The sequence below is a fragment of the Canis lupus genome, chromosome 3, assembly GCF_048164855.1.
Source record: "Canis lupus baileyi chromosome 3, mCanLup2.hap1, whole genome shotgun sequence".
Lineage (NCBI taxonomy): Eukaryota > Metazoa > Chordata > Mammalia > Carnivora > Canidae > Canis > Canis lupus.
Window position 1 is genome coordinate 58,451,662 of NC_132840.1, and position 25,845 is coordinate 58,477,506.

The 25,845-nt window shown below is 55.3% G+C and overlaps 1 protein-coding gene across 4 annotated transcripts; it reads right to left on the reverse strand.

The window, feature by feature from the left end:
• Positions 1–803: 803 nt before the first annotated feature.
• On the reverse strand, positions 804–14,617 carry TEKT1 (tektin 1). 4 transcript variants are annotated; one of them, XM_072821677.1, is made up of 8 exons: positions 14,505–14,617; positions 12,661–12,867; positions 9,661–9,826; positions 8,576–8,773; positions 8,123–8,266; positions 7,015–7,237; positions 1,373–1,569; positions 804–1,051 (listed from the first exon to the last, which is right to left on the reverse strand). In XM_072821677.1, the coding sequence occupies exons 2-8, from the start codon at positions 12,848–12,850 to the stop codon at positions 844–846; spliced, it is 1,326 nt and encodes a 441-aa protein (XP_072677778.1). In that variant the 5' UTR covers positions 12,851–12,867; positions 14,505–14,617; the 3' UTR covers positions 804–843. The 4 variants fall into 4 exon arrangements, with proteins under 4 accessions (XP_072677778.1, XP_072677777.1, XP_072677775.1 ...); XM_072821676.1 differs by lacking the exon at positions 14,505–14,617 and adding an exon at positions 14,058–14,240; XM_072821674.1 differs by lacking the exon at positions 14,505–14,617 and adding an exon at positions 14,191–14,210.
• Positions 14,618–25,845: the final 11,228 nt, after the last annotated feature.

Genomic DNA, 25,845 nt, shown 5'->3' on the forward strand with positions numbered 1-25,845 from the left:
AGGAAGGTGACCCTGGATGTCAGGACTGAGTGGACAGGCAGAGGCAGGGGCTGTTACCAGCAGCTCCTGGGCCACACAGAGCCCCATGGGGTGGGCGCCAAGGACCCTCGACCCCGCTTTGTCTCCACAGCCTACACTCCTAGCCGCTGAACTGAATCTGTGGCAGGAACGGAGGATGTTTTTTCTGGTTTTACAGTTACTTGAGAATGAAAAAAAAGAAAAATGCTCCCAATGATTATTGACTGGTCTGGAGACCAACAGCAAACATACGTGTTTACACTCAGGAGGGAAGATCCCAGACAGCCCAGCCCTGGAGCTGGAGGGGGCATCTCCCTATCCCCCCTGCCCCCCTCTTGCCCACAGTCCTGACACTGCGGCGGCCCCCAGAGTAGCCCCCCACCCACGACCCTACGCACCCCCCCCCGACAGGAGCCACCCATTGACGTCCCAGGAACTGGAGGGCCCTGTGCGTCCTCTTCCCTTCTCCCAGACCCAGAGGGACCCAGACATTTGGGGGCTCCAGGGCCAGGGGTGCAGGGCTTGTGTCACAAGCAGGACAAGATGGGGAGCTGAGTCAGGGATGCAGACCTGCACTCCACTGCCCCCAACTTGAACGAAGCCTCCTGGGCCCTGGACGGCTCCCCAGGGCCTAAGAACGGCCTGTGGGATGTGGGCACATGGGGACCTAACTCGGGCCAGCGCTGCCCCACCAGCCCCCCGGGCCTCAGCCTCCAGGCCCCACCCAAGCCTTGGGGCCCCTCCTGCAGGCCCACTCCCCCAAATGAGAGTGAGGTTGGTCCAGGGACGGTGACCAGGGTTTAATCAGTGTGTGAAGTGCCATCCTCAGCAGATGGTGTCGGGGCGCAGGCCCCTGGCCCACTGGCCTTGGTCGCCCCCATCCCGCAGGGGGATGGACTTCCTCATGTGGGTGCAGAGCACCTCGTCGATGTAGATGGTGTTCTCCTTGACCTGGACTTCCTCCTGCAGCGCCAGTTGCCGGCGGTTCAGGCCCTTCAGCTCCACCTGCGCCTGTGCCAGGGCCTCCTTCAGCCTGAGGGAGGGACAGTAGGGCCCGTTCGGTCCACCCTTCCCTCAGGGTGAGTCCCTGAGCTCAGGACCAAGCCAGTGGACACCCGGCCACCCCATCTCCTCACAGAGATTTCAGATCTGAGGCCACCACCAGCCCTCAGGAGGGAAACCCCAACAAGGGCCCACGTGGAAAACTGTGGGTCATTACTGAAACTTCAGGATTTGGGCTCCAGACAGATTTAAACTCCGGGACCCGTTTTCTGTGTTTAGTGGAGAACGGGAGTCCTGGACCCCAGAGCCACCCCCGCGCCCCCTGGCTGCCTCGCCGGGGCCGTCCACCTACCTTCCGACATTCTGGGCAATCTCGCCGACTTCCTTGACCAGCCGGTACTGTGCAACATCGCGGCACAGCTCTACGTTGGGCCTGCGTGTTCGGGTCTCCAGGCGCGTGTGAGCCACCTTGGCAGGCCCCTCTTGATCAAGGATGGCCTTCTCCAGAACCGTCATGTTCTTCTCCTGGCATGCGATCTCTTCCATGACCTGACGGAAGGGCACGAGGACGTGAAGGTGGGCCGTGCTTCTCAGACGCCACAGCAGACACGCTGAGGGCTGTGTGGTCACGTCAGACAGTGACAGGGGACCTGAGATGCGCCCAGCTGGGCCCTGCAATGCGCCTGACCACCCCTCCACGCAGCAGTGACTGCTGGTGGCCAGGGGCCTCGCCCGCCCTCGGAACCCCGGGGACGGAATGGACATGACCGGCCATTGTTGCCTCATCCCCCCTGGGTGGGGGGTGGGGGGGACGGGGAAGGACTGGGAAGCTGCCGGTGGACCTGAGCCCACTTCCCTGCACATCTGCACGTTGGCACGCGGTCCCTCTGGAGGCCTGGGTGGCTCCCCACACAACTGGTTCCCGCTATTCTTTCTGGTGGCTTTGTGCACAGGAAGACACTGCTCAGAAATTACTTGGGTATTTAGATTAATGTTTAACTAGTTTAAAATCTTATTTTTTAAAGATTTTATTTATTTATTCACAAGAGACACAGAGAGAGGCAGAGACACAGGCAGAGGGAGAAGCAGGCTCCCTGCGGGGAGCCCAACATGGGACTCGATCCCAGGACCCCGGGGTCACACCCTGGGCCAAAGGGAGATGATCAACCACTGAGCACCGCCGGGTGCCCCCAAAATTTATTTCTTCTTTAAGCATTTTTTAATTTTTCACTTTGCATCCTGGAGATTCCAAGACACACGCAGTTGACAGGATAATGACCTCACGAGCCCGTCATCAGCGTCGGTGACAACCAACACACAGCCATTCTCTCCCGTCCCAACCCTGCCCATCAGCTCAGTCATCGTTAACAAAGCCCAGGCATTATGTCACGTTAGTCTTGAATTGTTGAGCACGTGTCTTTAAAATGTAAGGTTCTCTTTTTTCCTTTAGCAAAACGACAATATCTTTATTATGCCCCCCAAAATTTTTTAGTATCATGTAATACATACGGTATTCAAGTTTCTCTCATTGTCCCATATTTTAAGAGTTGGTTTGTTCGAATTAGAACCCAAATGAGACCTACATGTTGCATTTGGTTTTCTGAACTTTTCCTATGCTTTCCTTTTATTTTATTTTTTTAAAGATTTAATTATTCATGAGAGACAGAGAGAGAGGCAGAAACATAGGCAGAGGGAGAAGCAGGCTCCATCCAGGGAGCCCAATGTGGGACTCGATCCTGGGACTCCAGGATCATGCCCTGGGCCGAAGGCAGGTGCTAAACTGCTGAGCCACACTCAGGGGTCCCCCTCCTTTTATTTTTTTTTAAGATTTATTTGAGAGAGCATGGGCAGGGGGAGGGGCAGAGGGAGAAGCAGAGTCCCCGTTGAGCCCCAGGCGGGATGCAGGCCTCGAACCCAGGACTCCGAGATCACAACCTGAGCCAGAGTCAAGAGTCAGACACTCAACCGACGCAGACACTCAGGCACCCCTGCCCTAAGCTCAGCGTCCAGATGCTCCCGCTTCCAATTTAGTTAAACTCCTTCACACTTGGGACACCTGGGTGACTCAGTGGTTGAGCATCTGCCTTCAGCTCAGGACATGACCCCGCGGTCCTGGGATCGAGTCCCAAATGCAGTTTGACTGTTACCAACACTCGGGGTTGGTGCAGAGTGTTTGTCACAGCAGGTGCGCCCAGCGCAGGGCTGGTGGTACAGTGACACCCTGAGAGTTTGAGGCATCCCCACAGACCCGGTCACGACTCGATGGCTACCCAGGGCTGGCCCTGCCGCCACATGGGGACAGCGCGTTCATTAGGCCGAGGCAGGAAGAGCGGGCTGAGACACAGGGAGGGGCGGCCTTGTTAACCAGTGACACTGCAAAGCCTCACGTCTCTCACACAATGGCACCGCGGGGCTGAGAGCGCAGCACCCCAGCTGCCCCACACCAGCCACCTTTCACCAGATTCCCCAAGTGCATGGAAGGTGGTGACCGGAAACGGGGGACGTTTAACACAGATATCCCCTCCCGGCAGGATCCCTTCACAAAACATGGAAACAAGGCGCCACCCTAGTAAGACCATCCGCCCACCACGCAGGATGGCCACCTGCTGCCCATGAGCTCAGCACCTCGCCTTTGACCGCGGCGGCTGAGGATGGGGCGGGAGGGGGGTATGCAGGGCGACAGCCGCTCGGAGGAGCTGAGGGCGTGAACCTGCGTCGGCAGTCCACAAGAATCGAGGTACATGACTTCGGATGGTCCTCCCGGGCTCTCCACGCACGGCCAGGCGCCCTGATGCCCTCGATTGTGGTGGGTGCGCGGCGTCCACACTGCTTGCAGCAGTGACAGGCACAGCCTCCGTGAGTAGCCGAGCGAAAGCCACAAGTGGAGGTGTTTTCCCGAACATGAGACAACACGGACTCAGTATGACCGGAAGCGCTGAGCAGGAACTGGTGTGAACAGAGCCTGCGGGGCACGTCTGCCGTGTTAACCGTCACAGAGCACTTTGCAGGCAACACTTGCGGGGTCGGGTGCCACTGAACCAGGGGTGCCAGTGTCCTCATCCTGAGCTCCTGGGTTCGCCTACCATGCACGGGTGCCTTGTGGTCAGGGGTGGAACCCATCCTCCCCAATGACTCAGCACCTGAGGGTTTTCGCAGAGATGAGGTTTCCCTCTGATTTACTCCCACTCGGGGCCGAGACGGAAGTGCTTCTGACCAAGAACCATCCTCAACCACTACCATCAAACATGGAATGGCTGTCGAAATCAGCTTTTGCTGCAGCTTAGTATTTCTTAATGAAATATTTTTTTAAGATTTTATTTATTCATGAGAGACCCAGAGAGAGAAGCAGAGACACAGGCAGAGGGAGAAGCAGGCTCCCTGCGGGGACCCCGATGTGGGACTTGATCCCGGGACCCCGGGGTCACGCCCTGAGCTGACGGCAGGCCCTTACCCGAGCAGTCACCCAGGCATCCCTAGGATTATTCCTTAATGAATCCAGCCTATAATCACGTGCAAAGCTTGCACTTGTGTAAAGCCATTTCAGCAACTTCCCAGGTTGGAATCCCGAGCAGTGTGGGTCTCACAGCTTTTTGCACCCCGTGCTGTGGGAAATTAAAACAAGGAGCTAGATCTCCACTCCCACAGTAGTGTGCAGCACATCTGTTTCCCAAAACAAGGGAAAGAGGCTCCGTGAAGAACCCACACCCACAGGTTGCTCTTCTGGGGCAAGAGCCGATCCCGACAAAAAGACATTTTCAAGGATGAAAGGTGTAAAAGTCTTGTTACGAGTGAGCGTCCTGATGGACCAGCCTCCAGATTACGACAGAAAACACTAACTCTAGAGAACTACCACCTGTGGTCTGTTAACCTGTACTCCGAAAACCCAGACTCAAGCGTTACTGCTTGATCATCGGTGTTGGCAACGACCATATGTAGACATCTGTTTTCTTTCTCACATTATAAATCCCTACAGAATTCCCTGATTGTCACCTCTCCACCCACCAAGCCTAGGAAGGCTTTTCTCTGACCCTTCACAGAGGTGGTTTGCCATCCCCTCGAGATGACTTAACCCTGGGTTATAGTCAACGTTCTTTTTCCTACTTCTCCATCTCGCTGAGGCTAAAGTACACCCAGTGAGGAAACAGATGTGTCTCCAGGCACAAAACAAGGTCAGCCCACTGTCCCCTCAGGGGACGGTCTTCTCGGCCTATGTCTTCTGGCTGCAGGTTAACCGGGGGATATAGAACTGGGTCCCTGACCCTGCCGCTCATGGAGCAAGGCCACTCACCCACTGGGGCAGCGATCGGCGACCCCGTGGTACATCCCCTGCCTTCGCCTTGGGATCCTGCCTTTATCCCTTGGGCCACGACTCCTCTGAGTGTCAGTGTGACTGCATGTGACTTGTGGGCTTTGGGGGAGGGCGTCCCATCCCCAGGGCTGCGCCAGCACCCACAAACCTCACCCCAACCAGACCGGCTGAAGTGCAAGACACGCGTCTGCTTTCAAAGACATCACTTTACAGAAAAGACTGTAAAATACATCGTTAATCGTGTACGCTGCTAACACACTGAAGTGGTATTTTCCATGTGTTGGGTCAGACAAACCTGTTTCCTTCCACAATTTGTGAGGCGAATGGCACACAGGACTGCATCTGAGTCCTCTTCTGGGGCAGGGCTACCCAGTCGTCCTGCCCGTCCCTCCCACACACGAGGCCACAGCATGGACCACTCCTGTCTGGTTCATCCCACCCAGCATGACCCAGGGCATCGCCACGGCCTGTCCCGACCACCCAGTGGGTTCCTTGCGCACCCTCAGCCCTGCAGGTCCTGGAATCTGTGGGACCCAGGACTGGCCTCTGCTTGCCTTCCAGCCTCAGACTTGCCCCTCAAGGCCCAGACACGTTCCTACCCCACTGGCAAGCCCTGTAGCTCTTCTGTGGACATTATCATCATCATCATCATCACTGGCTGCTGATTTGTACTGACGACAGATCACGTGAATCACACACATGTGTGTGCGAATCTGTGTGCCGTTCATATGTGACTGCGTGATTCTGGATTTGTGACCCGAGCAGTCTGATTTAACTCCAACCCACCCCAACTGGTGAGTACTGCTGCCCCTACTTCGCCAATGAGGTAAATAGAGAATGGAGCTTAAATGTATCGCATATATTTCTAATTTCCTGTATATTATGACATTTTGACACCATAGAAATACTGCCAGGCGCAAGAGCCTGCATGTCCCTGGGCCAGTCAGAGCTTGGCACCATCCATGGGCCCAGCGGGCTGACCATGAGGGCAGGCTGACTGTCCAGGGCTCTGAGGGCACAACTCCTCTGCCTTCTTTACCACTCAGGCAGGCTCCAGGAACTACTGAGGCCACCGGTTGTCACCTGCCACCCTGATCCCCTCCCAGTTAGTAGAATGCAGGGGGCCTACGAGACCCACGCCAGGTAGCTACTTCCATCTCCGAGTCCCTGGCGAGGCAGGAGGCCAAGAGCCTTCCCCATGCCTGGATCTGCGCCCCTGTACTTTCTTCCAAACCCACCACCTATGCTCTGCATCGGGTGAGAGGAGCCCCGGTGCTGGCCCCATGGCCCTATCGCCGAATACCCAGGAAGCCTGCCCACTCACTGCTCAATAGGCAGCTTGAAACTGAGCCTGGTGGAAGCATTTACACAGCAGTCCACACATGCTAAACATCAGGACTTGGTTCTGAAGCCCATCCAGTGGCACACCCGGGGAGGAACAGGAGGAGCCAGAATCCCGGCCCCGCGGTGGGGTTCGCAGTCACTGTGCTCAGGGAACATCAGGTGTCAGCCCTGTACAGCCCAGGGAGACATCTCACATGGGACGACCTGAGGTCCAAGGTGGGGCAAAGGCCCCTCCATCCCCCAAGGCCCAAGCCCTGTCATTAAGAGGCAGACATGTCGACAAGCCCCACGCCCCAGGGACCCGGGAGCACACACCTGGCCTGGCTGTGTGGGGAGCTCACCTTGGCCAGGTGGGCAGCCAGCTGGTCCCTGGCGGCCTTGGTCTCCTTCAGCCCCATCTGGAATGCCGTGTCCACCATGTCACACTGCCTGCGCAGGTCGTCAGCTGTCTGGGACAGGATCCGGTCCACCAGGGCCTTCAGCGCCAGGGAGTTGTTTCTCTGCCTGTTCGCCTTCTCCACATTGGTGTTGGAGAAGTCCAGCCAGTCCTCCAGACTCACGGAGCTGAAAGGGGACCCACATGTTCCCTCAGGGCGCATCTGGGTGGCAGAAGACTGCATGCAGAGGACACAGGGCCAAAATGCACAGGGGCTCAGCCTGCACCCCCATCCCCCCGCCATGGCCGGGAGCACCCAGAACGTGTCTCCGTCTCTAGGCACAGCCCATAGTGGCCGTCACTCTGGGGAAACCACCCTGCCTGGGGTCAGGCTCTGGGCCCACCCTGCACACACAGCATCGCCCCTCATCCCCACGAGACTTCGCAAGCCGCCCTATGGCCCCCATGTCACAGAGGAGGGAAACTGAGACTGGAAGGCTGCATCACCTGGGCAGGGAGCACGGGTAGGGACAACGTGACGGCCCAACACTAACGACCATGGATTACGGCCCAGTGACTGGAATGGGATCCTATCTTTCCTGACAGAACGAGTGAGTGAGTGAATGAATGAGTGAATGAGTAAATGGCTAGTTTGACCAGGAATCGCTTCTGCAGCAACAGGAGAGTCTCAGCGTAAGGTCAGGGGAGGAGGACACGGAGGGCAGGCAGCAGCTGTCGGGGCAGAACCAGCCCAGAGGTCAGCCTGTGTGGATGGCTCCTGTGCTGGGCTCTGGGGACCGTGGGCCGCCTACCCACCCGCTGCACTTGGCCCACACACGCCAGCAAGGCCACGGCTGGGATCCATGAACAGGGCCTGGGCGCACCATGCACTTGCCACCCCAGGCCAACGCCAGCACCCACTGTGCTGGAGGAGAGGCTCTGGCAAGGCTGCCTCATGAGGAATCCGCATGGTCGCGGGTCCAGGAGCCTCAGATGGCCTGCAGCCTGGCTGAGCGGACCTGCTGGGGGGTGTGCGGGGACGGGACACAGGGACAGGAACGGGACCCACTCACTGTGGCTCAACTCTCACAACACTGTCCGAGTAGTAGATGCCTGGGGAGTTGTTGTTGAGGGAGAAGCAAACATCGTCGATGGTCAAGGCCACAAACTTGTCCTTCAAATCCTTCTCTAGGTTGTACTTGGCGGAGCGGTTCAGCCTGGGGAGGAGGGCAGAGGTGCGTCTCCCTCCGCAGTGCCCACAGGATCCAGGGGCAGGGATGGGAGACTGGGAAGCCGGCCGAAGCCAGTCTGGCATAGGCGCAATCCCTGCTCCCCTCTGCCGGGTCCCCCCATCCCGACCCCGGGGCCCCAGTTCAAGAACCCAGCCCGGATCTTAATGTTCCTCTGCCAGCCGAGAGCTCGCTGCCCGGTGCTGATGGGAGGGGCCAGAGCCAGGGCAGGAAACGGCCCCTGGGGTGCCACGGGGTGAGCCCAGCCACCCCCACACTGGGGCCTCACAGCCGCACCTGATCTGCTCAGTCACCTCATCCAAGGTGCGGGTCAGCAGGGCCATGACCCCGTGGATGACCTCAGCCTCCTTCAGCAGCTCCTGTTCCACCTCATCATGCACCAGGTCGATGCCAATGCGCTTGTCCCTGCCCAGAGGAGGGGGCCGGTCAGCAGCCAGGTGCGCGGGGGGCCTGTCCACGTGACGCTGTCCCAACCTTGGGACGGAGGAGGACCCGGACGCGAGTCGGCATCTGTGACATCCCCCTCACCCTCTGGAGCGGGAGCAGCGTCTGTGGGTCAGCGACCCCGGTCACAACTACACTAGGTCCGCTCCCCAGACTCCTCCTTCTAACCCGCTCATCAGAAAAGGCTCCTGTGACCTCAAATCGCCAGACATGTGCCCCCTTCCTGGAAACAAGACCCGGTCCTCACGGTTCTGAGAATCTGAGCCCAGAAAGGCGCCCTGTGCTGGCAACAGGACTGCGATGCCCACGCCCACCCAGGGTGTTCACTGCACGTCCCCAACACCCTGTGGCCGTTTCATGCAAATATCCTAACTTCCCCTTGGAGTATAGGGCCTGCAGCTCTGCGGATGAGACCAAACTCGTCCTCCAGGAACCCACCCACTCTGCCTATCCAGAATAAAGACATCAGGCTCCCAGGTTCTGCTGGTGTGGCCTGGTGACCAACCTCCCGTCAACAGGAGGCACACAGGGAATACCTAATTATTCCTCCTTGCTGGACATGGGAAGGAACGGCTAGAGCTCTGGCAGCCGTCTGGAGTCACGAGGTCACACGGGAAGTGAACCCATGTGGCGGAGTAGTGAGACCCAGAGGCCTGGAACCCTAGCACTGTGCCAGCCCTGCAGCGACCACCTCCAGGCCCCCTAACTCTGAGAGAGGACGAACTGCCTGATTTAAATTCAGTGTTACTTCAGTCCCCTGAGTCCCTGCAGCCAAACCTTATATTTAAGTTAAGGTAGTGAAGAGCTCTTTCAGCTGCCAGGCATGGATTCCGCACCATCCACCACACCCCCCGCCACACCTGTCCCCGTGGCCCCCTATCCCCCACCCCAGGCAGTGACTCTGGAGGACCCCCCACCTGTATTCCAGGCACATCTGGGTGATGTGCAGGGGCTCCTTCAGGCTCTCCAGGGCGTTCTGCAGCCTAGTCTGATAAGTGAGCAGGTCCTCTGTGGTGCACACTAGCTGCTCCAGCTTGTCATCCAGCTCCTTCTTCCAGAACCTGACTTCCTCGAGTCTCTGTTCTGTGGCACACAAAGAAGCATAGGGTGCCACCAGCTCCAGGGTGAGACACCACAGGGCCATCCTCAAACCACGCAGGGGCCCCTGTCCAGGGAGTGCTGGTTAGGGGTGTGTGGGGTGGGGGCGGCAGAGGGAGGGAGGGGCCCCTGCTGTACCAAGTCAGCATCTAATTTAATGCAAACATCATCCACGCACATGACTCTAATTCTTCAATGCCGGCTATTTTGAAGAACTTGATTTTGTCAAAGATACAGATGTACGTCGTCTGAGTCGTAGGAACAGTGAGAGTGTCACAGCTCTTGGACCTGTCCACCCCCAACTCCCACTTTCTGGGAGCAACTGCATTTTTTTTAAAGACTGATTGATGATTTTAGAGGCAAGGGTTGGAGGGGTGGAGGGAGAGAGCGGATCTCCAGCAAACTCTCGGCTGAGCACGTGGCCCAGGCTCCATCCCGGGACCTGAGATCATGACCTAAGCTGAGATCAAGACTCAGGCGATTAGCTAACTGCACCTGCTCCCAGGCATCCCAGGAGCAATCGCTAAGAAGCTTAAGAAAATGCTTTCGGAATTCCTTCGGGCATTTGCTCACAGCACTATTTATTCTGATCAGTTTTAGTGGCGTCCACCAATCTCCTGTGACTGAAAGACCAGCATTTGCTCTTGAGCCACAGGCTCCTGGTGCGGCTGCCTTGCACATCCTGTTACAGATGAGCTTCACACTGTTTATACACAGCAAACACGTAACTGCTATTCACACCCGAGCCACACACTGTGCTACCATCCACATCATCTCCCGCACAATTTTCTGTTTGTGTTTGGAGGGGCTGGAAGCTGTGCTTTTTGTTTCATTCTCCAGATGCTCATTACAACACTCCAGCCCACCAAGGAACCCACTGGCTTTGCTTCCTCCCAGGACCTCTGCCCAGGAGCACTTTCTCCTCCTGCCCACGCAGCCCACTGGCTGCCTGTTCTAGAACATTCTCAGCCTCGCACCTGCCGCCGTCCCCTGCCCAGCTGTCATCTGCTCCTGCTCATGCCCCATCCACCCGCCGAAGGACGCCCTCCTCAGAAATTTTTGAAAGCATGCTGGCCTGAAAATGCCTTCATTCCACCTTCATCGTTTGGCTTTGACTATGTGTGGATTCCCAGGATAAAGGTGATTTTCACCAAGAATTTTGATGACGGGGCTTCATTTCCTCGTCTCCAGAGCTCCTGCGGAGAGGGCTGATGCCGTTCTGAGTCCTGATCCTCTGCATGCGACCTGCAAGCCTTCCAGGGGTCTCCTCTCTATTTTCCTGGTGTCAGCCTTACTCCATCATGAAGCCAGATGCCAGAAACAGACCCCCAGCTCTAGGGGGTTTCCTAGGATTCCTCTGCAGACAGTTTCCTCTCTTCCTCCTCTCTGCGCCCATTCTGGAATCTCTGTTGGATAAGGAGCCTCCCTGTGGGTCCCGATTCTCACCCTTCCTCTCTATTATCCATCCATCCATCCCTTTGTCCTTTTTTCCCTTATTTCCTGGAGATTCTTCAACTTTCTCTTTCTTTTTTTTTTAATTTTTTTTTTATTTACTTATGATAGTCACAGAGAGAGAGAGAGAGGCAGAGACACAGGCAGAGGGAGAAGCAGGCTCCATGCACCGGGAGCCTGATGTGGGACTCGATCCCGGGTCTCCAGGATCGCGCCCTGGGCCAAAGGCAGGCGCCAAACCGCTGCGCCACCCAGGGATCCCTAACTTTCTCTTTCAAACCCTCTTCTGATTTTCACAAATGTGCTCTCGTATTTTTAATTCCCAAGGATGCGTTCTTATTCCCTGAACGTTCTTTGTTAAGACTCTCTTGTTTCATGGATGCAATGCCTTCTCCAAATTTCCTGAATATTTTATGGCATATTTTTTCTTCTGCTGTGTCTGAGTGTCCTGCTAGAGGCTCTCCTCAGTGTCTCTAACCCTACCTGAGTGTACTTGAGATGACGATGCTAGCGTGCTAACTGGAACCTCTCTATGCAGGGTCAGGGCTTGCATGCCACAGCACTTGGATGTCCAGAGTAACCAGTCAGCCTGAGTGTCTCATTGGATAATCCCCAGGGGATTATGGTACATAGACCCCCTCGTGGTTTCCCCACAAACACATCTGCCAATCTCCCAACCGAGCACAGAAGCCCAGCTACCAGTGTCCCAGGAAGCAGGGGGCAGAGGAATTAGTGCAAAGTGAGGAGGTTCATCACATCCTTGGCCTTGAGCCTTCCGCTGGGGGGAGGAGGGGCCAGGAGTGGGCTCTTCACAGGCTTCCAGCCAGTCTGGTCTCCAGTCCCTTCCCTCAGCTTCCAGCTTCAGAGGTAACCTGATGCTTCTGATTTTGAGCATCTCCAGGTGTCTGCAGTGTGAATGTGTGGCAGGCAGTGGCCAGCATCTCTGGTCCCCACCCACGCAGGATCTCTGCAGTCCCTACATGTGTAGCCACCAGGCCTTCTGCTTTCTAGCTCCAGAAATGTGTCCCCATCCTGGGATCAAGTCCCGTACTGTGCTCCCTGCTCAGTGGGAGGTCTGCTTCTCCCCCTCCCTCTGCCTGCTACTCCTCCTGCTTGTTCTCTCTCTCTCTCCTCTTTGTCAAATAAGTAAATAAAACCTTTTTTTTTATCCATAAAAAAAGGAATGATGGAGGGCTGGAAAGCAGGATGGGTTACGACGCATCTGTCTCAAGGCAGTGAAGTTAAACACAGAACCTGAGCGATACACACGTGTCCCCCCTGTATGCCACTACATTGCCACGCCCGAACATGGACTGCAAACGTCAGCACAGCTCCGCCTCACCATCACATCCAGGCGTGGGTCTTACCTAGTTTCTTGTTTACATCGCTCTGAGACTTTCTTGTGGTCTTTTCAATCTCATCCACAAGCCTCTGGCTTTCTGCCACCAGGCGTTCAGACCGGGACCTTTGGGCCTCTGCTCTGTGGTACTGGTTCTTGTTAGCGATGTGCCACTCTTCAGGCAAGAACTTGGGTGGAGGTTGGAGGAGTTTGGCCATTTCTGCTTTCCAAAGTCCTGGTCACAAAGGCAGACATTCATTTAGTTTCACCCAGAGCAGTATGTCCTTTTTTTATGTGTTTGTTCAAGTGTGATATACGTACCAAAGAAGTGCATACATCATCATCATCTGTACACACAATGAACACATTGGTGCAGCCAGCACGTCAGCTCCCTCCTGGTCACCACCCTCCACCCACGTCCCCACAATGTGACCACTGTTCCCACTCTTAACACTAGAAATTAGTTTTGGTGTTTGGGTTTTCACGTAAATGGAATCACCCAGCGTGTACTCTTATATCTAACCTCCCTCACCTGACATTACGGTGGTAAGATTCATCCCGTTGTCCACAGAGCTGTATGTAGCCTGTGGGTTCTGCTCCTGGGCAGTACGCCGCCGCCAGTACACCACACCCACCTGTCTCTCCTACTGTGTATGAGTATAGGGGGTTCCAGCATGGGGCTGTTGTGAGAACGCTAGGATGTTCTCACACGTCTTTCGCTGACCACAGGCACCCATTCATCAGAATGGCTGGGTTCTAGGCAGTGTTCACTTTTAGGAGATTCTGTGGACTGAGGAACCCAGCGATGTTTCCTGAACAAATGAATACCTACGGCCATCTGTACACCGAGAGCTGGGTGTGGAGCCTACTCAGCAGGTGATACAAAACCTCTGAACCCTCCGCAGGACAAAGGAAAGCCAGAAGGTGGCCGCAAGTGGGGGAGAACACCTGCTCTCCCCACCACCGCACCTGCTCCCATCCCGGCACCTTGCTCCGCACCTGCTCCTGACCACCGCCACACCTCCTCTCCCGACCACCGCACCTGCTCCCCACCACCTCCTCACCTGCTCTCACCACCTCTGCACCTGCTCCCCACCACCTCCGCACCTGCTCCCACCACCTCCGCACCTGCTCCGCACCACCTCCGCACCTGCTCCCACCACCTCCGCACCTGCTCCGCACCACCTCCGCACCTGCTCCCACCACCTCCGCACCTGCTCCCACCACCTCCGCACCTGCTCCCCACCACCTCCGCACCTGCTCCCACCACCTCCGCACCTGCTCCCACCACCTCCGCACCTGCTCCGCACGCAGCACCACTCCTTCCCCACACACACATAGCTTCCCGCCCACGCCCCTCAGGACCCGGGCCTCCCAGCATCCCATGGCTCCCCGAGTCCGTCCGGGTGCGGACTCAAAACGCACCCGAGCAGCCCAGGGGAGGTGGAGAGGAGGCCGGCGGGGGCTGGCCGGGGTTCCAGGCAGGGGGTCAGAGAGTGGGCCGCCTGCACTAGCCGTGGCGCCTTCGGGAACCGCTGAACACAGGTTCGCACCCCACCTGCAGCTGCGGCCCCCGCAGACCCGGCGGGTAAACCGCGCGTCTCCGTGGCAACCGGGGACGCGTCACCCCGGCGAAGGGGGCGGGCCGCGGCCGGACGGCTCTGCGCAGGCGCAGACCTGAGGGCTCCCTGCGGTCCCCACCCCCAGCGCCCGCGCTGGACCTCGGGCGGGCACAGCGGCCACAGCCCCAGCCTGCGGGCGGAGGTCGGGAGTAACGAGCCCGGCTCTGCCATGACAGGACAGCGCTCGGGACGGGTGCTCTAAGGCTGTAGTGCTGGTGACGCACTAACAGGGAAAAAGTCACGGACTGACCCCGCGGGGGACGAGTGCGCGCCGGCCCGGTCCTCACGACCCGAAACCTAGAGAATGGGCCTTCAAATGTCCCGCCCCGGTGACGTCTGCGTCGCCTCTACACCAGGCAATCGAAGGCCACCTCTCTGTAAGGACAGCCAATCAGAGGACGCCTGGCCCCGTGAGGCCCGCCCCCTACGTTTCGCGAGGCCTTGGAACAACCGGAATCCCGCGGAGCCTCATGAATATTAAGCAACCGCCTGTCCAATGGCGTGCAGGGGAGATGGTGGCTTATTTTCATAACCCCGCCCCCAGAACCACAGTGGTCCCAGGGATCCACTCAGGAGTGGGGGAGGCTTACCGCTGCACCCCGACGCAGCGACAACTGTGGTTTTTTTTTAATCTATGGGTTGACTGGCATTTTTGAGACACCTTTGAAGAGGATCTGATTCCTGGAATTGCAAGAAACTTGAAGGAGCATCTGGTCCAGTCTGATAGGAATATCCTCTGCAGCATCCATGCCAAATGGTTGCCCAGTGCTTGAACACGCCCAGGGACGGGGAGCTCATCCCCTCCCAAGGCAGCCTCTCTGGGGGCTGCTGTGCTGGAAAAGCCCTTCGGTAGTTTCCATATGTGAATACTGCTTTACGTCCTGGGCCATACAGAATAAATCTGTTTGTTTGTTTGTTTGTTTTTTCTTTGCATGAGCTACCTTTACTTATTTTAAAACATCTTTCTTAAAAAAAATAAAAAATAAAATAAAACATCTTTCTTTTTTTAAGATTTTATTTATTTATTCATGAGAGACACAGAGAGAGAGAGAGAGAGAGAGGCACAGAGACACAGGCAGAGGGAGAAGCAGGCTCCATGCAGAGAGCCCGACCTGGGACTCGATCCCGGGACTCTGGGATCACGCCCTGGGCTGAAGGTGGCACCAAACTGCTGAGCCACTTGGGATGCCCAAAACATCTTTCTTTTTCTCCAGGCTGACCCTCCAGGCTCCTTCAACCCTTCTTCAGGACGCATTCCTAAGCGTCCATCCCACCACCTCTCCTCCTGGTTCTGCCGGTGACCCTCAAACATGTCACTTCCCCTCTCTGGCCACTGTCCTCATTTTTAACCTGAGAAGGAGGGCACCCTGGGACCCCAGAAGCCCAGAACTACGTCTAAAATAGTCTTTCATTAAGAAGTGTTCATTGAGCAGAGCTTTTTAAAACCCAGGCTGGGGGATGCCTGGGTGGCTCAGTGGTTTAGCGCCTGCCTTCAGCCCAAGTTGTGATCCTGGAGTCCCGGTATTGAGTCCCACATCAGACTCCCTGCATATGGGCCCCTCTGCCTATGTCTCTGCCTCTTTCTCTCTTTGTGTCTCTCATGAACAAATAAATAATCTTTAAAAAAATAAAATAAAACCCAGGCTGGGGTGTGTCTATTCATATCAAACTGACCTAGTGAGACATAGTCACTCAGTGCCAGACCGGGGCTCAGGCCACCTGCTGGGGGCATCCCATTGCTGTGATGCAGCTCACGCCCTGCACACGTCCTGCCATCACAGCACAGCCGACTCTAGCTCTGGAACAGATCACCTGCATGGTGTTATCTGCCAGGCATTCACAAGTATGACAAGGAACACAAGGAGGCCTGGGGGGCTCAGTGATTGAGTGTCTGCCTTTGGCTCAGAGCGTGACCCCTGGTCCTGGGATGGAGTCCCCACATCGGGCTCCCCACAGGGAGCCTGCTTCTCCTTCTGCCTGTGTCTCTGCCTCTGTGTCTTTCATGAATAAAGAAAATCTTCCCCCCCCCCCAAAAAAAGGAACGCAAGATATTGTAAGTACATCTATTCCTGAAACCAAACATTTCCTCTAACAAGCTTTAGAATTAGTCTTTGGCTGGAGAATACGTGGAGTGCGTTAAGTCTGGAAAATAAACATCATTTGCTACAACTGACCTGCAGGATTTTCTTGTCATTATGCAGCTAAATGTGTTACATAAAAGAGAAGTAATAGATCTTGAGGCTGGCGCAGTTCTGTGACTGTAGTCCCAGCACCACTTCTTATTAGCTGAGCCAACCTGACCCAACACTGGGATTTTTTTTAAGGACATGGTGCTGGCACCTGTAACCCTGGCCACCAAGCCCACTGTCTGAGCCCTGCACTCACTCACATGCTCGAGCGGAGCCCGGTGGCCTGCTCAAAGTAGAATGCCAGGAGCTTGACAGACCTTTTCTGAACCTGGCGAGACATCTAGCCCACATTTGCCTTCTGGAACCTGAGCTGGGTGGGCGTATGAAGTCCTTCACCATGCGCTGTCCTGGCCTCCTTAAAGAAGAGCGGGCTATGTGAGTGACCCCATGAGAGCCCCCATCCATTTGGGGAGCCGTCCTGTAAGCAGTTTCCAGCAGCCACCACGTCCAGGCAGGCTGCCTGGCCTCCTGGGTCACAGCCGAATCTCGGTGGTGCTTGGGCAGTTGGACTTTGATGCTGACAAGTGGTCTCTCATCTCCAAAACTTCTGGATTGACTTTTGTGAAACGTCTCTTGTTTCTGGTCTTTAAGGGATTTTTTTTTTTTTTTTTTGAGACAGAGTACGTGTGTCTGTTTGATCAGAGTCAGAACACCTGCTCCTGACCAAAGGTGAAATGTGTTAAATATTCTGGGCTCCACCAGATGCTCCAAAAATAAGGCCAGAGGTCATCAAAATAACTATGGCCTGGCCTTTTTTTTTTTTTTTTAGATTTTATTTATTTATTCATGAGAGACACAGAGAGAGGCAGAGACACAGGCAGAGGGAGAAGCAGGCTCCATGTGGGGAGCCCGATATGGGACTTGATCCCAGGACCCCGGGGTCACGCCCTGAGCCAAGGGCAGACACTCCACCCCTGAGCCTTATAGTAACAATAGTAAAAGACCAGGAAGACCACACGACATCCGATGATCTAGAGCGCACTCATTAAAAAAAAAAAAAAATGTGGGACATCCTTATGTCATATAAAATTGAAGCTATGAAAGAACGGGGAGGGTCCTTCTGTAAGCAAAGGAAATCGTCCGTGAGGGTTAATGTTCAACGAGTAAACAAGCTACGACAGGATCAATGTGCAGGAATGCTGGCATCAAATGCTATCATGTACAAAAGAGGGAGGAGGGTGCTGCGATCTTGTGATTTATAGTAAGAAAGTTACATTTAGTTTTCATCCCCATTCCCAGCACATGGAGCTCCTGAAACCCTCGTGAACTCCTGGGAGCCTCCTCCATCCCCTCAAAGTGACTCTGGGGGGTGACTCCGGGTGGGCTCCTGGCCTGGCTCCTGGCTGGGGTCCGAGCGGCAGAAAGACGGAGCCAGGACTGGAGGCTTAGAGTTTCCAGCCCTGAACCCCTGTCTCTCAGAGAGGGGAGGGGGCTGGGGACAGTTAATAATCCATCACGCCCATGTGGGGTCGCCTCCGTGAAACCACAATAGTCAAGGTTCTGAGGGCTGGTGGACACATCCACCCCAGGGTGGGGTGGGGGGTCGGGGGTGATGCACCCCAACCCCATGGGGACAGAAGCCCCTGTGCTCGGGACCCTCCCAAGCCTTGCCCTGTGCATCTCCTCTGCTGCCCACCTGTGGCCTTCATCGTGTCCTCTCATGAGCTGCTGAATGTGAGCAAGCGTTTCCCTGCGTTCTGTGAGCTTTTCCCACAAATCATCGTATCCAAGGGGAAAAAGAGGTCACGGGAACCTCTGGCTTTTAGCCAGGTCAGACAGGAGCTTGTCAGCAGGCGACCTCGATGGGTATGTGAAGTGAGGCAGACCTGTGGGGTGCACCCCTTCCCTGTGGGATCGGGGGCTGTCACTGGGGAGACAGGCTCGGAACCAGGTTAAATCAAAGGCACGGAGTTGGTGCTGCGGAATTGTTTGCCGTGGGGAAGGCCCTACTGGTAGTCAGGTGAGAGAGAGACAGACCCACAGGGGGAAAGACTGCTCTTCTCCTAAAACAGAAACATCTGTGTGCTTCCCCCATGTGCGTGCATGGCCACCCCCACAGGATGCGCGAGCTGCTAGTGACAGTAAGCGCTGTGTGCGCTGTTGAAGGGAGACCCTTCACGCGATACCCTTTTTGGTTTTTTTAGAGTTTGAACCATGTGGGCCTATTGCCTTTGCAAAAATAATTAAATTTTTTAATCAAGCTGACCGTAAAACAGTAGGAGCGAGGCTGATAATCCCAGAACCCATGGGACTAGGAACCAGAGATGTGGGTTATGAGGATCGATGACAAACCAGCCAGGACCAACCCAGTAAGAAGAGTCACTGCATTTGGTCATTTACTGTGAAGAGAGTGGAAATAAAAAATCTCCACTTTGAGGAAGCCATTACATAACCTGCAGTTGTATGCTTTCCCTTGGAATTCCAGTTCCAGGATGCCGGGATGGCTCAGCCGTAGAGTGTCTGCCTTTGCTCAGGTCGTGACCCCGGGGTCCTGGGATCGAGTCCCACATTGGGTTCCCTGCAGGGAGCCTGCTTCTCCCTCTGCCTGTGTCTCTGCCTCTCTCTCTGGGTCTCTCATGAATAAATCAATAAATAATCTTTTTTAAAAATTTCAGTTCCTAATAATTGCTTTTTTTCTTTTTTATTGTTGTTACTCAGTCCCAGAAGTGACCCTGGCATAATGATGGATAGAAGTTTTGTAGCTTTCCCAAATATCTAATTAGTAGTGACCTGCCAAGCGAACTAGGAGTGGTGGAAGGGGAGGAGGACGGGGGGTGGGGGTGACTGGGTGGCGGGCACTGAAGGGGCCCTTAACGGGATGAGCACTGGGTGTTATTCTGTATGTTGACAAATTGAACACCAATAAAAAATAAATTTATTAAAAAAAAAGTAGTGACCTGCCTCTGTTTCCGAAAAATTTTTACGTTATTCCCATGTAACAAATCCCTTTTTGCACTCGGCTGGCTGCGTAGCGCTATTCGAGGCACTTCCAGATGGGCCACGCAGGGTCAGTGATGCCAATCGGATCCGAGTTTGAATCCAGTTCAACCTCTAATCATTGGGGTAATGTCAGTCAAACCCACCATGAGATCGCTCCTCGCACCTGTCAGAATGGCTAACATAAAAAAAAACAAGAGGTAACCAGCATTGGCGAGGACACGGAGAGAAAGGAACCCTCACCCGTGGCTGGTGGGGACACAAACAGGTGCAGCCACTGTGGAGAACAGTATGGAGGCTCCTCAAAAAATTAAAAATAGAGCAGCTCCGGTGGCTCAGCCGTTTAGCGCCACCTGCAGCCCAGGGCGTGATCCTGGAGACCCGGGATCGAGGCCTATGTCAGGTTCCCTGTATGCAGCCTGCTTCTCCCTCTCCGTGTGTCTCTGCCTCTTTCTCTCTCGCTCTGTATCTCTCATGAGTAAATAAAATAAAATATTTTTTAAAAAATTAAAAATAGTGAAGTGCCTGGGCGGCTCAGGTGGGTGAGCCTCTGACTCTTGGTTTCGGCTCAGGTCAGGGTCATGGGGTCAAGCCCCACCTTAGGCTTGGTGCTCTGTAGGGAGCCTGCATCTCCCCCTCCATCCATCCCTCCCCCCGACTCACTCATGTTCTCTCCCTCTCTCTAATAAATATTTTGTTAAAATTAAAAGTAGAATGACCATTCAATCCAGTAATTCCACTTCTGAGTATTACCCAAAGAAAACAAAAACACTAATTCAAAAAGATATGTGCACCCCCATGTTTATTGCATTGCCTCCAATAGCCGAGATACGGATGCAGTCCAAGTGTCCATGGATGGAGGAGCAGATAAGGAAGATGACATGAGTGTGCACATGCACGCGGGATATCATGTAGCCATAAAAAAGGATGAGATGTGCCATTTGTGACAACATGGAAGGATTGTAAGAGTATTATGCTAAACAAAGTAAGACAAAGAAAGACAAATACCCAGGATGCCTGGGGGCTCAGTGGTTGAGTGTCTGCCTTCGGCTCAGGTCAGGATCCCAGGGTCCTGGGATCGAGTTCCACATTGGACTCCCTGCAGAAAGTCTGCTCCTCCCTCTGCCTGTGTCTCTGCCCCTCTCTCTGTGTCTCTCATAAATAAATAAATAAAATCTTAAAAAAGAGAAATCCAGGTCAGGCTCACAGCAGCCGGTTGACCCTGGACACCTGCTTCTCTGCACAGAGCTCGTTTGTGAACAACGGACACGATGACATCCACCTCGTATGGCAATGTATGCACAAAAGGAAATGTATGCGAGGGGCTCCATGGGGTAGATGGTCAAGAAGTACCTTCAGTCCTTTTGTGTGGAGTGCTTGGGATCAGAGGAACATCATTGGCCAGGCAGCATCTGGTAGCAGTGGTTCGAATCAGCCTCCACCCAAAACCCTTTCTACATGCTCATCCTGGGCCTGCTCTGCCAGAACCGGGGGCAGAGCTGGGGTTGACAAGTGCCACGCACTTGTTCCTGCTTAAACAAGATGCGTGGGTATGACCAAAACCTTCTGCACAGCCGAGACTTTCAAGCTTCCAGTTATTAACTTTAAACAAAATATACCTAAGTGGCCCCAGAACGGTGTGTGCTGAGCAGCAGAGCCTCCTCCCACCACCACTCGCCCGGGACCCCTCACACAGGAGTTCATTTCCCTAAAGGCACGTCTTGTGTTTGCCCAGACTCTTCTGTCCTCCTTTTGTCATTTCCATTCTGCTACAAGCCCATCCAGTGACTTTATATTTCCAGTATCAGTCTTTATATTTCGAATACCAGGATTTGATCACTTCGGGCACCTGGGGCAGAGGGGAGCTCTGTCAGTGAAGGGTCTGCCTTCAGCTCGGGTCATGATCTCCGGGTCCTGGGATCAAGTCCCACAACAGGATCAAGTCCCCAGTTGCTTCTCCCTCTCTTTCTGCCCCCACTCGTGCTCGCTCTACTTCTCTTTCTTTCAAATAAATAAATAAGGACTCAATCACTTGTTTATTTTTTTAAACAATTTCCATTTCTCTGGTGGAATTTCCTATTTGTTCATTCATTATGATTCAGCCCTCACCCCATGAACTATTTCCCCTTAACCACACGCACACCCTAAAACTGTTCCCACTTCTACTGAATTCTCAAATTCCCTGTTTCTCTAGAGACTGAAGAATCAGACCCAGGGATTGTCACAGGAGAAAAAAGTTACTAGAATCTCTTAAAATCCTTTTATTCGTCTTGCAAGCAGTTTTGCATCTCAGTCTTTACTAAAAAAAGTATTTCACTTAAAAACTGGAGCAAGCATGTAATGTAAATGAAAACAGCAATGTAGTCCACTAAGCTATCTGGTGCAAATACACCAAAACACGCTGACCGTTGCATATTATTTTATCGGATGTTTAAAAAAAAAAAATCCCTTCCCGGTGCCTCATTAAGGAACCTGCAGACCAGGACCTCCCAGGAGTCCCAGAACCATCACAGGCAGTGCCCATGATGGGAAGACCCTTGTGCCACTGGTCCTGGGGTCGTGGAAACAATGCCCTGCCCGCGCCCAGCGGCGGGGATAAAACCTTCTGCTCTCTGAGTTGGCGGAAAGCACGGGGGAGAAGGAAGCAGGACTTCTGCCAACATGACGCCCAAGACAATCGTCCTCTGTGATGTTATTTCATCTCAGGCTGTGGTCACAGGAAAGACGTGATGCATAATCAGCGTGTATCATGCTCACTGCAAATTGCTTTCAAGATGAAGTTTAGCTAATCCTGAGAAGAAAGAGCCTCTTGAAGAAAATAACCACTCAGTGATCTTCTTGCTTAAATAAATGAGTTCCCAAAACATTACAAAATATACGATGCTACCCGATAGTATTTTTGAATGATAAAGCCAGAATCTTCCAGGAAAAGTAAAGTCTGGGGGCTTTTTTTTTTTTTTATTTCTTGAAGCGCTTTTTTTGCACACATAAATTTTACATTTCACAGAGCTTATAAATAACAGGTCCTGGGGCACCTGGAAGGTTCAGTGGTTGAGCATCTGCCTTCAGCTCAGGGCATGACCTCGGGGTCCTGGGATCAATTCCCACATCGGGTTCCCTGCAGGGAGCCTGCTTCTCCCTCTGCCTGTGGCTCTGCCTATCTCTGTCTCTCATGAATAAGTAAGTAAAATCTTCAAAAAAAAAAAAATAATAATCCTTATGCTAAAGTGGCAAACCTTGGTGCCATTTCCTGATCACCACTGGCATGGTCAGTGCACCCGGCTGGGGGCAGGTGGACACGGGCTTGTGTCCTAGCTGCTGCCCCCGAGAGAGGCCCTCTGAACTCTGAGGTACTGTAGGCAGGAGCCAGCGGGGAGAAACCTTAGGGTGAAAACGGAACTAATGGTTCGGAGGACTGGAAATGAAACAATGAGTCATTATTTGTAGTGTCTTACGAAATACGGGGAGAAGCTGTATCCCCAGGGGAAGGGAGCCATAAACAAGGACGCCCTATGGGCAGGACGCCGAAGCTCCGCAAGAGGGCACCGTGGGGACATGCGGTGGCGGGGGCTGTGAGCTCCCAGGCACGGGTGGGGAGGCAGGGGACCCGCCAGGAGTACAGGCCAGAGCAGAGACCATGGTCCCCATGGGGCGTGCGAACCACAGAACTGGAACCCTAGGGCGTTTCAAGCCTGAGTGACACTGTTTGAAATGTGACTGGCTGCCACTGTCACTCGTGGCCAGGCCCAGTGGTGATGCCGGTTGCTAGGAGGCCGGGAAGCGACAAACAAAGTCAGCAGGATCGCATTTCCTCTGCCTCAGCCCTTTCAACAGCCTCCCGCCTGGGCGGTCTCCCCTGCGCGTGTGGCTGGGGAACCGGGTCTGCCTGATGGTTTGCAGTGGGGAGGACGGCCCAGGTGGCAGCTGGGGGTCGGCAAAGGCCAGCCTGGCGGGTCCGGCCCACCGCCACCTGTCCCGGCCCCACGGCAGCCCGAGTGAGGCGCCGAGGTGTGTCTGCGGGCGACAGAGGGGGTGGGCAGGCCTGTGGGGGCTGAGCACCTGCCCGGGAGACGTGGTCAGACTGCGCAGGGCTGGGGTTCACACCTGGACTTGCCGGGTCTAGGTCCAGACTTCAGTGTTAAAAAACAAGTGCATGAGCAGGAATGGACAGAAGAAAACTCTAGAACGGGGCCGACGGGGGCACAGAATGCCCACCCGCAGGGACGGGCACGTGCCAGGGAGAGAGAACGCTCCAGGCTGAGCTGGGTGCCCTGCATGCACCAGGGGTATGCGGTGCCACAGTCGCCGAGGCCCGAGGGACACCCCCGCCTCCCAGTCCCGAGCCCAAGCCCCACGACGGGCACACGTCCTAGCAGAAGCCCCGGAAGCCTGCCTCCCGCCTGGGGGCCCGGTGTCCAGGGCACCCCTCACTGATCCTCATCCGTGGGACACAGGCTCCAAGACGCACCGGCCTTGTCCTGCGGCCTCGCACCTCGCACCTCCGCAGGGGCGCCGTGGCCACAGGGGACGAGAGGGCCGGGCCACACATGGCCACTGGCCTCAGCCGCGCTCTGCTCCAGCCACGCCGAGGCTGCCCCCGAGTCCAGCAGCCGCTGCGCCCGCAGGGAAGAGCGAGTGGCAGGGTCCCGGAGCCGCGGCGGCCGGGCGGGCAGGCGGAGGGGCGGCGCGCGTGGGTCCAGGTCTCCAACCCAGGTCCACGGCGCGGGCGCGGGGCTGCCCCCCTCCGGGCTCCTGACCGCGTGCGGGCCGCCCCAGGCCTGCTGCCCCACCGCCTGCGCCGGGGGCTGGGGCTCAGCCGCCCTGCGGGGAGGGCTCCCAGCTCTGGCGGCTCCGGGCTGGAAGGATCCGCTTGGCCCCACACCCGAGAAAGACTCCTGCCGAGATCCATCCTTGCAAGGTCGCGGGCAGCCCGAGTGCGGCGCGTGGTGGGGACAGGTGCAGGGGGGACTGGGGTGGCTGCGGGGCTCTGAGCGCCGGTGGAAAGGGCCCAGATGCCTCCGCCCACGCCCTCAGTGAGCAGGGACGCGGCACAGTGCTGATGGGTTCCCGCACACCAATAAGAGCTCGTCCAGAGGGTCTGAGGGGCCAGGGCGCTGCAGGGGCTTGTGTGGAGGGTGGCGTGTCCCGACTTACCCTTGGGCGATAACGCAGGAGGGCGAGGCTGCCGCTGTGCCCCAGGGCAGCACACCGCAGGGCTTAGACCCAGGCAGCCCCAGAGGCCCTGCAAGGTGGGTTCACGTGGACTCTGAAGACCAAGCCAATGTGTCTCTAACGCACAGGCTGTGACATAAGAAGGAGTCAGAAACGGCTCCCAGGCCTGGGTCTGAGCAACGGAAGGATGAGATTGTCCTCAATGGCCGGGGGGACGCAGGGACGCTCCCAGTAACTACTGAGGAACTGACCTGGACGTAGCACACAAAATAGCACACTATTATTATGATTTTTTTTTTATGATAGTCACAGAGAGAGAGAGAGAGGTAGAGACACAGGCAGAGGGAGAAGCAGGCCCCATGCACTGGGAGTCCGACGTGGGATTCGATCCCGGGTCTCCAGGATCGCGCCCTGGGCCAAAGGCAGGCGCCAAACTGCTGCACCACCCAGGGATCCCTATTATTATGATTATTGTTATTATTACTATCATTGTTGTTATTGTTATTGGTTCTTGTAGTTATAGCAGTTGACAGTGCCCAGTGCCATGTACCTCACATGCTGGTTGGGGCTGGGGTCCCCAGAGGATTCCAGGACGGGGGTCTTGGACCCTCCCCCAGTACCTGTGTGTTGTCTCCCCAGCTTGGGAGCCTTGACGGCTGTGGTGGGAGAGGAAGCCAGGGGTGACCCAGCTCCCACAGGACCATCCCCTACAATCGAGCCGCCGTGTCCCAGTAGGGTGGGGATCGGTTTCCCCTCCCAATGGAACCAGAATCGCAGTTAGTGACCCTGTCTTGAAGCCACAGCAGGTCTGGGAAGGAGAGGAGTCCAGCCGGGAACATTTCTCTCCAGAGCCGAAATAAAGCAGACCCAACAGTAACTGGATGCCTGCAGCCCAGCTCCCACCCCCCACCCCCACCCCCGTGGTGGGAAATCCGCCGACATATCCACAGATCCACAGGGACAACCAAGAATGAGGAGTAAAACAGCGTCAACCAACCAGGACTACGGGGAAACACTCCGCAGAGGGAGGGCCAGGCGGGAGTCTCCTGGGCGGGGTGGGGGATGCAACCTGCAGCACATCTCACCTTTTACTCTGTGCACATGTATCATGTCCCCAAAATAATTAGTTTTTAAGAGGGTGTTGATTTTGTCTCCATAAATTTGACTTTATTTTGCTTTTTTTTTTTTAAGATTTTATTTATTCATGAGAGACCCAGAGAAAGAGGGAGAGAGAGGCAGAGACACAGGCAGAGGGAGAAGCAGGCCCCATGCAGGGAGCCTGACGTGGGACTC